At 41.5% G+C, this 15,109-nt stretch overlaps 1 protein-coding gene across 2 annotated transcripts in view; it reads right to left on the reverse strand.

The window, feature by feature from the left end:
- Window positions 1-5,186: 5,186 nt before the first annotated feature.
- The window catches only part of LOC124555731, a 139,748-nt gene continuing 129,825 nt past the window's right edge, over window positions 5,187-15,109 (reverse strand). For both annotated transcript variants that reach the window (XM_047129752.1, XM_047129753.1), the window contains one exon: window positions 5,187-5,598. In XM_047129752.1, coding sequence (XP_046985708.1) covers window positions 5,406-5,598 — 193 coding nt within the window. In that variant the 3' untranslated portion in view covers window positions 5,187-5,405. The remainder of the gene's footprint in view (window positions 5,599-15,109) is intronic.

The following is a 15,109-nucleotide window of genomic DNA, read 5'->3' on the forward strand; positions in this document are numbered from 1 at the left end:
GATCCCTCCGCCGTCCGCGCCCAGCGCCACGGTCGCGCGGTGGAACAGATTGCGACGGCGTCTGAGATGACGTCGGTGTGATGGCTCTGTCCGCCGTGGTCGTCACAACTATACGTCTGCTCGATTTACTCTTGATTAACCCGATCGCTGGTTCCCAAGCCTTGCTAAGAATATAGCCACAGTCACGGTTTATGAGGTCGTCATTGGTGCGAATTTCGATGGCCTCTCTAACAACGCTGTCCCAGTATCTCGACGTCTGTACCAGAATCCTCGTGCGGTCATACTCCATGGCGTGATTTTCTGACAAACAATGTTCAGCGACCGCCGACTTGCTCGGATACATCAGTCGAGTGTGCCTCTGGTGTTCACGGCATCGATCCTCGACGGTACGCATCGTCTGACCAATATACGGCTTGCCACATTGACACGGAATCTGGTACACGCCGGCCTTCCTCAAACCGAGGTCATCTTTGGCGCTCCCCACCAGTGCACGAGTTTTATTTGGAGAACAAAACACAGTTCCGACCCGGTGTTTCTTCAGAATGCGGGCGATTTTTCCCGACAGTGCGCCTGTGTATGGAATAAATGCAGTGCCTACCTCCTCCCTTGTGACTTCATCCATCTCAACAGGTTGTGCTGCAGTGGTTGGGCGGAGAGCACGTTGAATCTGCCACTCTGAGTACCCATTTTTTCGAAATACAGTTCTCAGATGTTCCAATTCCTGGGGTAGACTCTCTGCGTCAGAGATAGTGCGCGCCCTATGTACTAGAGTTTTGAGTACCCCATTCCTCTGTGAAGGGTGGAGGCAGCTGTCTGCATGCAAATACAGATCAGTGTGCGTAGCCTTCCGATACACCCCATGACCTAGGGTGCCGTCAGCCCTTCTCTTGACCAAGACGTCAAGGAAAGGTAATTTACCCTCCGTTTCAGTCTCCATAGTGAATTTGATGTTGGGGTGTATGGAGTTTAGATGTGTAAGGAAGTCAAGGAGTTTATCCATACCATGTGGCCAGATGACGAACGTGTCGTCAACGTAACGGAAAAAGCAAGTAGGTTTCCATACGGATGACGACAGGGCTTCCTCCTCGAAGCTCTCCATGTACAAATTCGCTACCACCGGTGAGAGTGGGCTACCCATGGCGACTCCCTCCGTTTGTTCGTAGTATTCTCCATTAAAAAGAAAATACGTGGAAGTCAAGACATGCCTAAAAAGTTCAGTGGTTTGTCGGAAAATCACGCCATGGAGTATGACCGCACGAGGATTCTGGTACAGACGTCGAGATACTGGGACAGCGTTGTTAGAGAGGCCATCGAAATTCGCACCAATGACGACCTCATAAACCGTGACTGTGGCTATATTCTTAGCAAGGCTTGGGAGCCAGCGATCGGGTTAATCAAGAGTAAATCGAGCAGACGTATAGTTGTGACGACCACGGCGGACAGAGCCATCACACCGACGTCATCTCAGACGCCGTCGCAATCTGTTCCACCGCGCGACCGTGGCGCTGGGCGCGGACGGCGGAGGGAGCGCGCCGCGGGCGGAGGGTATTTAAATCGGCCGCCGCCGCGACCGAACCCAGTTCCCTCTGAGCAGCCATAGCGTACAGATCTCCGTGCTGGCACGTTCACAGGAGCTCAGTCCGTCAGTTCACCTGATGATGGCGACATGTTTGATCGTCGAAATATTGTGCCCGTTGGACACTATAGACCGGCAGCATACCCGTGGATATTTTGATTAATTTTACTGTTGTTTCATAAAGTTTTTAAAAAATGTCGTTTGGTTTTCTGTCCGTCCTGTAAACCAGTCATATTGACAGTTATGTCATTAGAACGAAATTTTCACTCTACAGCGGAGTGTGCGCTGATATGAAACTTGCTGGCAGATTAAATCTGTGTGCTGGACCGAGACTCGAACTCGGGACCTTTGCCTTTCGTGGGCAAGTGCTCTACCAACTGAGCTACCCAAGCACGACTCACGGCCCATCCTCACAACTTTAATTCTGCCAGTACCTCGTCTCCTACCTTCCAAACTTCACAGAAGCTCTCCTGCGAAAGGCAAAGGTCCCGAGTTCGAGTCTCGGTCCGGCACACAGTTTTACTCTGCGAGGAAGTTTCATATCAGCGCACACTCCGCTGTAGAGTGAAAATTTCATTCTAAAAACATCCCCCAGGCTGTGGCTAAGCCATGTCTCCACAATATCCTTTCTTCCATGAGTGCTAGTTCTGCACTTTGTAAGGTAGGAGACAAGGTACTGGCGGAATTAAAGTTGTGAGGACGGGCCGTGAGTCGTGCTTGGGTAGGTCAGTTGGTAGAGCTCTTGTCCGCGAAAGGCAAAGATCCTGAGTTCGAGTCTCGGTCCAGCACACAGTTTTAATCTGCCAGGAAGTTTCAGTTATGTCATTATTTTCCTGGTTGGCGATATGCTCTTGATGTACAAGGATGTCGAACAGAAGGTTAGGGTAAATACTGCCCATCGTGACATCCACATAAAACACAGGCTTCGTACCATTCTTTCCGCTCCACGGTTGTGAGGCGGAAACAACAAAGGATGCACTATTCCAACTTCAACTAGATGATACTAAGGATAACTACGTGAAACCATTCATCACCAGGACTGAAGAAGCAAGACAATGGCTTGCATATGGATACTGGATGCCCCGGGCAAAGACGGAGAGCACTGTAATGACAAGCACTGGCCACTGAGATACAGCATTGGAGACTTGGTATGGATTTTTACACTTGTGCAGAAAATTACTAAAGTGCTATTTTGGACTGTAGCGTATCCTTTGTCGCTTGTCGGACATCACATACGAAGTTGAGGATTATGATCCTTCATCAAAAAGACAAAAACTTAGAGACAACGTCAATGTCCTCTGTATGTAGCCCTACTACATTTCAGGTATGCAGACTGGTGATGGGTGGTTCAAGTAAAGTGAAGACCCTTGCGATTATTATGAACCTTTGATGGGAGGTGCCACCTACAATGTTCATCACAATGAAGTGGCTGTAACAAGATCAGAACATGAGGATCTGCCAGTGGCACCATTCAGACGACCATTGACAATTTCTACAGCCACAGTGTAGTTGGCTCCAAAAAGAGCTTCTGAAACAGCAAATCACTATTACTCCAGTAGAGGGAGCAATGCCACAAGCTGTGGTTCTTGCTGGGTGGTGTAGCGGTTAGTGTCACTGGCTGGCGTGCTGTCGGTTGTCAGTTTACACCCAACAACCAGCAATCATTTGTTACTGAGTATTTATCATTTCTGGAAGGTTCTTGTAATCTTGTGTTTATAATGCTTCTATATTCTGGAGTATTCTACATAAATACCAGCATTCTGAAATATCCAGTGTTTGTATAAATAGCTGCACTCTCCATCCAAGAATTCAGTTTTGTTCTGGCTGTAGAATGGTGTTTGTAATAAACATACTTTCAATGCTATAAACCGTATTTAACTGATGACCCTGCTTTTCGATTTGGATTTGAGTATGGTTATGATGTGATAATATGCTTCTCTTATTAATGTTTTCAGATTTGCAAGTAGCACATCACAGTTGATGGAATCATACACATTTTTAAAATCTACAAACATAGATACAGTTTGCCTCCTTCTTGGCATGCATTATGTTATTAATATCATCAGATTTGGAAGTACCATATCACAGGTTATGGAGTCATATGCATTTTTAAAATCTACAAATGTAGATGCATATGGCCTTCCTCAAAGCACATATTTTCTTATAAATATTTTCACACTTTTTGAGATTTTACATCACTTCATGACAAATGCAGTGTAGATCTTTTCTTTCTCTGGCAAGAACAGAATCAACAGTAATAAAGGGTAATCAACTGAACCCAACTCAACTATTCCATGTTTGCTGCAAATATACCCCACAACAAGTGACTAAATAATTTGTTGTAGTGTGCATCACATGTGCTTCAAACTATCCGATTGTCATTTACAATGGTGCAGTCACTAGGCAAGGGATTTCATATGACTGCAACATGTAACTGTTGGGTGTCAATTTTTTATTGCTATATTACAGTGAGTTGCTCATTAACTTGGACGAACTGTGTAAACATTATATTGTGTATTATCTGTTAGAAAACTTGGAGCCTGTTGCAGTGTCTGTTGTGTCAGTCTGCTGAATAAGTGGGTATGATCAGCATTGGCACTGTCACCACATGTTTGTGAGACCAAGAACTTTCGACGCAGCTCTCTGGCAAAAACAGATACCAGCTCTAAAAACATAATCTATTATCAGCAGTATTCTGTACCCCATTTCAGACCTGAAAGAAGTTTGGTCTTTGGCCAGAAGTTCAATGACACATTTTGTTCCCTAGTAGAGCAGTCTTTCTCCCCCCCCCCCCCCCCCCCCCCCCCGAAATGAAACTATATGGTTCCAGAGACCTTTTTAAGTCTCAGACATCTGTGATGTATATATGCAGACTAAAGTGACGAATGGAAATTTATACCAAGGTCAGGGTTTGAATCAGGGTCTCCTGCTCACTAGGCAGATGCACTAACCACTACACCACTCTGGCACAGTAGCTTTGCACAACTGCATGGACTGCCCTTCATTCCTCAAACCAAATTCCCATTCACACCCCAGCCCACTTTTTTCTTGGATCACAATTACAAACACATTTTACTCACTCAGTTGTCCAGTTCTCTTAAGTACTGAGAGCAAAATTTTGTTTTCAGGTTAAAAATAAATAAAAACTGTGAGTCTGTGACTAAGTTTCTACCACGAGGTTCATAAACCTGTGCCTTCACGACATATTATTTACACTCTGAGTCCATCAAGTGTGTCTCTCTCTCTCTCTCTCTCTCTCTCTCTCTCTCTCTCTCTCTCACACACACACACACACACACACACACACACACACATGATGCTATTAGTAGCACATATAAAAGCAGAATATAGTTTCAAAAGAAGCAACTTCAGTTATTAAAAAAAGAAGTTCACAAAAAGGAGAATATGTATGTGATGCTAAAAATGAAATTCCATACATAAATACTATTAATATACTTAGTACACTTCAATAACTTTGTAACTTTTGACTGATTATTTACACCTACTTTAAACTCTACTTCCCATGCTTTCCACTGACCAGATTAAAGTTAACATGATAACACAATTAATTATGGTTTTGGTCAATTTTTACACAAAACAGATCTAAAAATATTGTGCATGTTTACTTTATTCAAGTTTTACATTACATTGTTACTACAGAGTTCTGCCTATTGTCTAATAAAACATACAAAATACTGATTTTGGTACAAGACACTGCTAGCATGAGGATTCTTAAATAGTGTAACTACATGCCTGAAGGCTTAAGTTATAAAAGTTTCTTCAAATGTTCAAGAAAATGTGTAACTTAATAATTTTAGTGTTTAAATATTTAAGTGTTTTCCTTCGATTCTGTGGGCCTTTGTGGACCTTTTGGCCTCACAAGTTCATATTTTTCACTGGTGTAGCCTGGTGTTAGAAGGGCTTTCATAATGCGGAAAGGTTCCACTTTCCTCGAAATCACTAAATGCCGTTGTTCCTGCTTGCCATAGCTCTTTGACTTCAGGTCAAATTTGGCAGCAAGGCTAAAAAAGAAAGGACACATCACTTCATTATCACATCACATACATGTAAGAACTTGAGACAACCATACTATCTATGACTGCCTAAAATGTCTCAAGAATTAACAGAGGCACATGTGGCACTGTAAGAAGACTAGCAACTATAATTAAACTATTATATACAACATATGCTGTATTTTCCACACATGGCAAAGTTACAAGGGTGTTATAGAGTAGGATATTTGCCATTCACAGCAATACTCCACCAACTGAGCCACATGAGCTCACTGTCTCTGAAAGCTTGCCTAATTACTACCTTCTTTTAAGAGAGTGTTCTGCAGCTGTTTGGTGAGTAAATTTTTTTATGTATCCAATTAAATTGTTATACACTCTTTGTATTGTGCAGTGAAAATTATTTCAAATTTCAAAACTAATAGAAAAAAAGACTTCAGGTTAGAAGTCAATGCCGTTAGCATATGTAAACTGATGCAGTAAATGTGTATTATATCTTAAATAAGAAAAATTATTTAATAGGAAACAGTATTTCCCTAAGCACTGATGAGGCTTTATTACCTCCAGACACCACACAAGCTTTTCGAGCAGAAAAAGTAGTTGCCAGTAAGGAATACTTTCAAGTTTTCCAGATTTCCAATTTCCTATCTTCAGTCTGCCACAAAACTTCCGCACTCAAAATCCTTGGATGCAAAGTCCACATGGAAATCATCCTAGTATTATGAATAATTATTTTTTAATCACAATTTATTCACTGCCAAGAATTTAACTCATTCCACCTTCGACCAGAAACTTGCATTGTGTCCAATAATGGAACAAAATACCCCTTGCCATGCACTGCACAGAGGCTTGCACAATGTATTATGTACATGCAGATTTAAATGGATTGTAAGCTGTTTCTATCACACTGTTTGTCTATTGTTTCAATCTGGGATGCACTGTTAAAGCAAATTTGCTCTGATAATATGTATTAGTCAGCAAGGTGAACTGGTGACTAGGCTGCAGTGAGAACTAAGTTGGTCACATGACTAGGCACAGTCATGTTCCAATTCAAAGCAGTGTACATAGTTACTTCACAGTGCAAGTGTGGAAAGTGATCACAAAAAGCAATCACGAAAATACATTTGCGGGAAGCCATGATAACTTTCTGTTAATGCCATTAATTTTAATGGCAATGAGAATGAAAAAGGTGTGATACATGATAGAAGATGTTAGTAAGCAACTATTAAATAAGCCAATGGTGTGCAAATTACAGAAGGAGGGACATGATACCGACCGGAGCAGAAATCAAATATCTTCTCAGAACAGAAGAAGTAAAATGCATATAGTAAATGTATTATTAGACAGCAATTTCTCTGACATAATGAAAAGTACATAGAAAAGGACTTAAAGGCTAGCAAAGAAAGTGAGAGAGAAAAGTGTTGCACCTATGGAATTTGATTTTAAAAGGTGCCTGAATGAACGAATTAATATGTGTTGTTGAAAGAATACATTTTTTATTAAAAAATGAAGCAACAGAATTAGAGTGGCCAGTGTTTTCTATATTATTGATACACGCTACACTGTGAATAAATGTTGCAATGAGGCAGAGTCCACCACGTGTTGTCAAACAAGAGTACCAGGTAATGTTTGATTGATGTATAAGTACAGTTTTGCTTCATGGTCACTTTTCCTCTATGACAGAAAGAGGAAAACTTTGGCCTATCAAGGATAAATGACCAGAAAAAGGTTAAAAATACACGGAGGCAGAACATGCCAAACTTCACGCATTAATTAAGGAGCATCAATCTTCCTCTCTTTATTCCACTGACAAAATTTTGCAACAAAATAGTTCCCTACCTATTACCGCCATACTATCTAGACCTAAATCACACCCAACTAGTGTGGAATCCATAGTCGTAATGCGCTGAGAATCTTGCGCTCGTAAACCCCCCCCCCCCCCCCCCCCCCCCAAAAAAAGCTAATAATGCTTTTGGTGCTAATAAATAATTAAATAATTGTTGTCTGTCATCTTGCCTGTTGTAAACCTTTTGATGTAACACTACTTTGGTGCGTGTGCATCAATATTTCTGCATTTATACTGAAGTGGATTTTCAGTTGCTCTCACAAGGCCAAGTGGGCCTCTTTCCAGACCTTTCAATTTGAAGTGGTTACCAGGAATCAAACTAAAGACCTCAGCATTGGTAGCCTGAAACACTAACCACAGTGTCAGTTTGCTTTGGCTGTTGTGGCATTAGCTTTTACTGTAGTGACGTTCGAAGACCTGAAACGCCATGGATCCCAGCAAAAAAAGTGTGTGATTACTATTGAAGGACAGATACTTTGACAGGTGCTCCAAGGTCCCGAATGTCAGTAGTATTTATTATTTAAATTTTACAAACAGACCGCCTTTTCATCCATTGCTTTTCTTGCAGAGACTACAACAATCAACTGCTTCACACTGGAATAGGCCATATTGTTGACAGCAAACTTGCCATGCCAATCGAATCACATTACAGGATCCTGTGACTTGTGCAACTGAGGACTCTCAAAGTGGTGGCCGAAAAACTTCTCTCTCTTCCGTTCTGAGCCGCCACTAAATTGCTTAGTTTCTTTATCTTGGCAATCTCCCTTGTCCTTCAAGATGTGCCTGGAGCTATTGGAGTTACCTTCTCTCACCCCCCGACAATCATTAGCATATAATCCCCATGACTAGATAATCCAATATAGTTTCTTTTTCTAAATTTGAGTACTGTATATTAATTATAAGCCCATGCCACTTTCCAATCCTGACTACACCACCATGTAGAGTGCAAAAACTGTCATCAGAATCGGGATGCCGGATTCATCTTGTTTTCGGCTTTGAGATGATGCATATTAATTACTAAGACATGAGCAGATGTGTGAAATCATTATGCGGGGGAGTCTGGCTCTGTGCTGACACAACAACTGATCACTTAGCGTAATCAGGATCACTTAGCGCAATCAGTTAGGACTGCCTGCCGCAGTGTAGCCAGAGCTGCCACCACTGCTACAGCTGTGCAGGGTCGTCCCACTTCTCTCACCTCCTCTGACATTTTCGCACGAGGTCATGTCATGGTACATGACCCTGCACCATCCCAATGTCAGATGCTGCTGCCATGTTACTACCGTGCCATTTGTCGATAAACAAATGTAAGTCATGAGCTTTGCTTTTAGAAAGAAGATGGCACCAAAGCTGATACCGCCAGTGATGTTGCCAAAAGCTGCTGCTGAAGACTTTGTTTGATGTTTGTAGTTTAAAGGGATGCCCACAACCAGGTCACAGGGCCACCTGGAGATGGATCCAGAAATGCAGTTCCGGGTGGAGAATGAATATCTGCAAATGCACCTTTAATGAGGTATTAGTAAATGGAAGCTGCAAAGCAGCACTGTACCCACAGCCAGCCTCGCTTGTACATTTTTGGGGTTCCCACAGGCAGTTCTGTTCCAGCCAGTAACTGATGTTGCTATGGTTTTTCACCTTTGCAGGTAAACCAGGCATAAATGTCTACATTTTCATACAAAATTTAATGATGTACGGAAACTCTCTGCAAGGGGTCATGAAATGTTGGCAGGGGTCACCGACGTGAAGTTGCAAGGAGAGACTCATGCTTTTGTAAATTCCGGGGAAGGGCTAACAAACTATCAAGGCATTTGATTTCCTTTCGAAAGGGCTAGTTGATAGATATAGAAATAAACACAGTGTTAACTGCTGTAAGGAAAAAATTTACATCCTATGCCAAACTTTCAGACAGGATTTAGAGCTGGAGATCAGGGTTGTGTTGTGGTGTACTTGTGTACTAGGGGAATGAGGAACTTCTCAGGAAAGTACGTTGTGAAGATGTATTTGTCCATGGGACTGACCCAGAGGTAAGTGCCATACACAATTGTGCTTTGCCAAATACATTAAGTGAGGCCATACAACTTATGTTTCTATGCAAGAAGGCAAGGCAATTGGTCCAATCTTTCACTAGGGTTAATCCCACTAGATATGCATTCACTGCTGAAGTGTTCTGCATTTGTTGTAAATGCTCAGGTCACAGGGTTCCTGAGTGTTTGGCACTGGCATGTGCCTATTGTAGAAAGAGCGGACACAAAGGAGAAATTGTCCATCTCTACAGCATCACTTGGCAAACAAAATATGTTGGTGAGGTGCTCGAAGGAATGCGAATATGGAAAAAGTAAATGGGAGCAGTTCTGTACTGCCCCTTGCTCCCCTTCCGCAAAGTGAATCCAGTAAGGCAGGTTGGACTCACTCAGGTGCAAACATAATTTTGTAAGGTAAAATCGAAGACATTGGGTCACCCTGGCAAATGCAAATTCTTCACTGTCTTTTATATGTGCTCTGGCTACTATCAAATTCCTATGGCAATGGAATATCGGGAAAATAAAGCTTTTTCTGTGTCCTCCGGGCATTACGAATAACTATGGATGCCTTTTGGCCTCGGATATGCCCCTGCTACTATTAGTGTTTTGCTGATTTACTTTTATGAGGTTTACAGTTAGTCATATGCCTAGTATACCTGGATAACATAACTGTCTTTCCAAGCACCATGACAGAGCGTGCAGTATGACTAAGAAACATACTAACTAGTGTTAGTGATGCTAATCTAAAAACAAAATTAGAAAAGTTCAGTTTCATGTCATCAGGAGTACACTATTTAGGCCACATAATTTTAGCAGATGGTGTGAGGCCAGAGCCGCGATTAATGGACGCAGTGGAAGTTAGAGGATTGGAATCATTTCTTCGGTTAACAAATAACTATCTTGATTTAGTGGAGAACTATGCATACATCATGAAAGGGTTTACAAAATTACTAAAGAAGGGAATTTTTTTTGCCTGGGCAGTGAACAGCAAGAGTACTATGTTCAAACTGAAAGAAATTCTTACAAATTCACCTAACTTGGTTCACCCGGATAATGTGATATCTTTTATCTTGTCAGCTGATGCTAGCAGCATCGCTGTCAGCTACGTTTTGAGTCAAATACAAGACGGTAAAGAAAAACCAATCCATTATGCATCACATCTGCTGTATCAAGCTGTGCAAACCTACATCACCACAGGAAAGGAACTTCTGCCACTTGTTTTCGGCACCCATTACTTTCAGTGTTACCTATGTGGTTATCAGTTCACAGTAACTACTGATCATATGACTTTAGAATGCCTTTTGAATTCAAAAAGTGCCAGTAGCAGACTTGTTAGATGGGCCTTGAAATGCAGTGAATATGACTACACAGTCAAACATATGCTGGACAAGTTAAACCAGTATGCAGATGCCATGAGTAGGAAAGTTAAGATCCTGCAAGTAGATGACATACTTACCACAAGAATATGGTGCCGAGTGTAAAAAATTGGGTACCTCGCTCAATTTTGTTACGAGAGATGATGTTTTAGATAAGACAACACCTCTTGAGAATGGACAGTAGTTGCAAAGGCTATCCGCAAGCACGTACTGCAACTATGCCACGATAGCACATAGGCATGCCACAATGGAAAAAGCACTACACAAGCATGCATGGCAGGCCATTACTGATGGCTGCAACAAATGAAAGATTTAGACGATTATATTTAAAATTGTTTCTCTCCGGCTAAGAGAGCACAAGGGTGTAGACCAAATAAACCTTTTCAAACTTTGGCTGTAGCAGCAGGATCTTTTAAAATTGTAGCACTCGATATTGTGGGACTGTTTCCCCATAACAGCCCACAATAACAGATACGTTTGATCGAACACTGACCATTTCTTTCACTATCTTGTTATGATACTGACTGAAGACGTGACTGCAGAGACAGTTGCAAAAGCATTCGTCACTCATTTATTACTACTACAGTGACAGAAAAAAATAATCACAACACCGAGGAGTCGTGTGATGTAAATGGAAGACGGTGGGCGTGTTTCTACACCTAAAAGATTACGTATATTTAAATTTCACATCAATCGCATTAGAGTGGCGCCAATAGTGCCACTATGATAATTCAACTCAGGTCTGCTTTAAGTACATACTATAATGGTCTCGAGCATTAGTTACCTTTGAGATCAGACGTGGTGAGTTGATGTTAATCGAGAATGTCTTTAAGGCTACAAAGATGCCATTATCAACATTGGACTGAGTCTGAATGAGGTTGTCTAATAGTGCTACAAGATGCCGGATGTTCCTTCTGCGATCTTGCAGAAAGACTGCGCAGGAATGTAGCCACTGAACACGAGTGCTGGCAGCGGTGGTCACAAAATGTATAGTCACAAAAAGACCGGGATCCAGATGGTCACATCACACTACCAAGAGGGAAGACCATAGTGTTCAGCATACGGCTCTGGCGCACAATACTGCATCTGCAGCAGCAATCTGAGCAGCAGTTGACACCACCGTGACAGAAAAATCTCTTACAAATTGATTACTTCAAAGACAGCTCCGAGCCAGACGACTTCTAGCACGCATTAAACTGACCTCAAAACACTGCCATTTGCGACTTCAGTGGTGTCGAGCATTAGCCATTAGAGGGCTGGGTGGAGGTCTGTTCTGCCTCGGTGCCAGTGATAGCCACGTGTTGGTTAGGAAGAGGCCAGTTGAGCGCCTACAACCAGCCTGTCTGCATGCTAGACACACTGGACCTACACCTGGAGTTAAGGTCTGGGGTGCGATTCCATATGACAGCAGGAACACTCTCGCGGTTATCCCGTGCACCCTGACTGCAAAATTGCACGTCAATCTGGTGATTCGACCCATCGTGCTGACATTTGTGACCGACATTTCAGGGGGTATTTCCCAACAGCGTACACTTGCCCACATACTGCTGTTGTAATCCAACTCGTTCTACAGAGTGTCAACATATTGCCTCGGTCTGCTCGATCAACAGATCTGCCTCTAATCGAGCACAAATGGGATGATTCCAGTGTCATCCACAAACGGCATTAACCATCCCTGTTTGACTGTCCAAGTGCAACAGACATGAAGTCCATTTTACAAACTGGCGTCTGGCACCTTTACAACACAATGCATGCACGTTTACATGCTTGTATTCAACAGTTGCAGTTACACCAGTTATTAAAGTAATAGATTTCACATTTGCATTTGCCATGTTAATCACTTATACATGTTATCTAGACAAAGGCCCTTATAAAAGATCAAGGGGCACACTTTACGTCCAACATTATGGTACAGATATATCAAGTACCTAAATTAAAAATATGGAGAACTATGTCATTTCACCCTAAGAGTAATGATAGGGCTGAACGTGTTGATTAAACAGTGGTGATAGGTCAAAATGTTGTTGTATTATGTGCTCAGCTCACATTGAGATTGGGATCATCTATTACCATGCAATTTTGTCATGCAATGTAAGGGTATATGAGACAATAGGACTGAGTCTCTATGAGGTTGTTTATAGTCACAAACTGCATTACCCTTTCAAGACCGAGAAGTCGCTTTCTGTGATAAATTCCACGGAAGTGAAAAACCTGTGCAAAAGATTTAAACTGATTTGGTAGAGAGTTCATCAGAATAATGCAGCTGTGACACAGAGACAACAGCTCCGTAATCGTAAGAATGGTAGGATGGCACTATACTAAGTAGGAAATTACATAATGTTACAACAAACTGCAAAGAAACCATGCAGAACTAAGAAATTTAAGTTCCCCTGGGATGGACCATTCTGGATATTGCATTTCACATCACCTTTCAATGTCGAATTACAGCTCTCAGACTGGAACATTGTAATTAATTTTGATCACTTAACATAGTATAAAGAAAAATGGTTCAAATGGCTCCGAGCACTATGGGACTTAACATCTGAGGTCATCAGTCCCCTAGAAATTAGAACTACTTAAACCTAACTAACCTAAGGACATCACACACATCCATGACCAAGGCAGGATTCGAACTTGCGACCGTAGCGGCCGCACGGTTCCAGACTGAAGCGCCTAGAGCCACTCGGCCATACTGGCCGGCCATAGTATAAAGACAGTGATATAGTATCTTCCACAGTGGAATCAGCAAAACTCTGAAGGAACTGTTCAGAACAGAAGCAAATGTTCAGTAAACTGTTACACAGATGTTACTGTAATTTCCTTCTATTCCTGCATATAATATATGGTCCAGGGATTAAGACTGAATCTTAAGTCTCGAGTTGGAAATAATGTCAGTATTTTCTATGTCACTCTTTTGCTTAGCCATATTGATGATTCTGTTGTGAGCTTTTGCCTCACTGGTTATGATTAAGTAGAAACTTTGTGTAAGTGTAGCATATATATTGGTTGTGAAGTTACCTCTGTGCCTTACAGGGTTTTCTAGCATGTTAATTTGATATTACCACTGCCTGGACAGAACTTCTCCCCCACTGGATTGCTTGCTATGGGCCAAAAATCTGTCCATTGTCGACATCTACCCTTTGTCAAACAACATTAGTCACACAGTCTTTTCTCCTCTGTGCACCAATCTGTGTTCTAATGTGGTTCTCTATGGTCGTAATGTGGTTTCACAAGACTAGCAGGCCCCTGTACTACAAATCCATCACTCTTTTTGTATTTGTTTGTTGCACACTCCCCATTATCCCAAAAATTAAAGGGTGCCCTTTTCAGCCTAGTTACCCTCTTTTGCTTATTCCTCTATATTTTATTATGTGCCTCTACTACAGTGTGATTTCATCATATGTTTGCATTATTTTGCTAGAGGCATTGTCACTGCATGGTATTCACCATTATCTGGTGTGGCAAAGTTATCTTCAAAGTTTACAAAATTTGAAAACTTTTGCAACAAGGACGCACATCACAAGCCACTAATGTGGAGAAGGTAGCTGCTGTGGTTTGAAGGAATTTGTAGGAAAAAGATCCCACTCTCCACAGGACTGAACCACCTATTGTTCAATCACCACTGAATTCAACACTGTTCCACGTGACTCATGCTTACAGCCACTCTGGCTGATCATGTGTCTGGCCAGGTTCCAGTGGATTGTACCGACATAAAGAGCAAAAGTTAATGACAACTTTTATTTTTCTATTGCCCTAAACAGCAATTCCTCAATGTCACTCTTCTTTAATTAAAAGTATTATTTTGTATTTGTCTTATGAATTGCTTACTTTTGTGACTGTTTCAAACTTTTATTATTGTGCTTATCTGTTCATTTGATATTTTATTGTCATGAGCTATTTTTACAATATTTCTATTCATTGTGACTGAACTTAATTACCTTACTGTTGTGATACATAAATTTAGGTTAAGGGAATCACCCTTCAGGTGTTTACTGTTAATGATTCATTATTTGTTTATAAAATGAATTAATGCAATGAGAAGTGTAATATTCTGCAGTTGTTATTTTATACTTTTTTTAGTTAAATCTGTTTAATTTCATACATCATTCTGGTTGATACTAAAAAAGATTCAATCAAGCAGTTGACTTGGTACCTTCTCCACATTAACATATTTTCAATTTGGCAACTTTTCTTTTATCAGTTAAGTAATTACAGTGGTACTTCAAGTTCTTAATCAGTGGGGCTAACTAACTTAAAATTTTATTTACAGTGCTGCTCCC

Source organism: Schistocerca americana, chromosome X (assembly GCF_021461395.2).
Source record: "Schistocerca americana isolate TAMUIC-IGC-003095 chromosome X, iqSchAmer2.1, whole genome shotgun sequence".
NCBI lineage: Eukaryota > Metazoa > Arthropoda > Insecta > Orthoptera > Acrididae > Schistocerca > Schistocerca americana.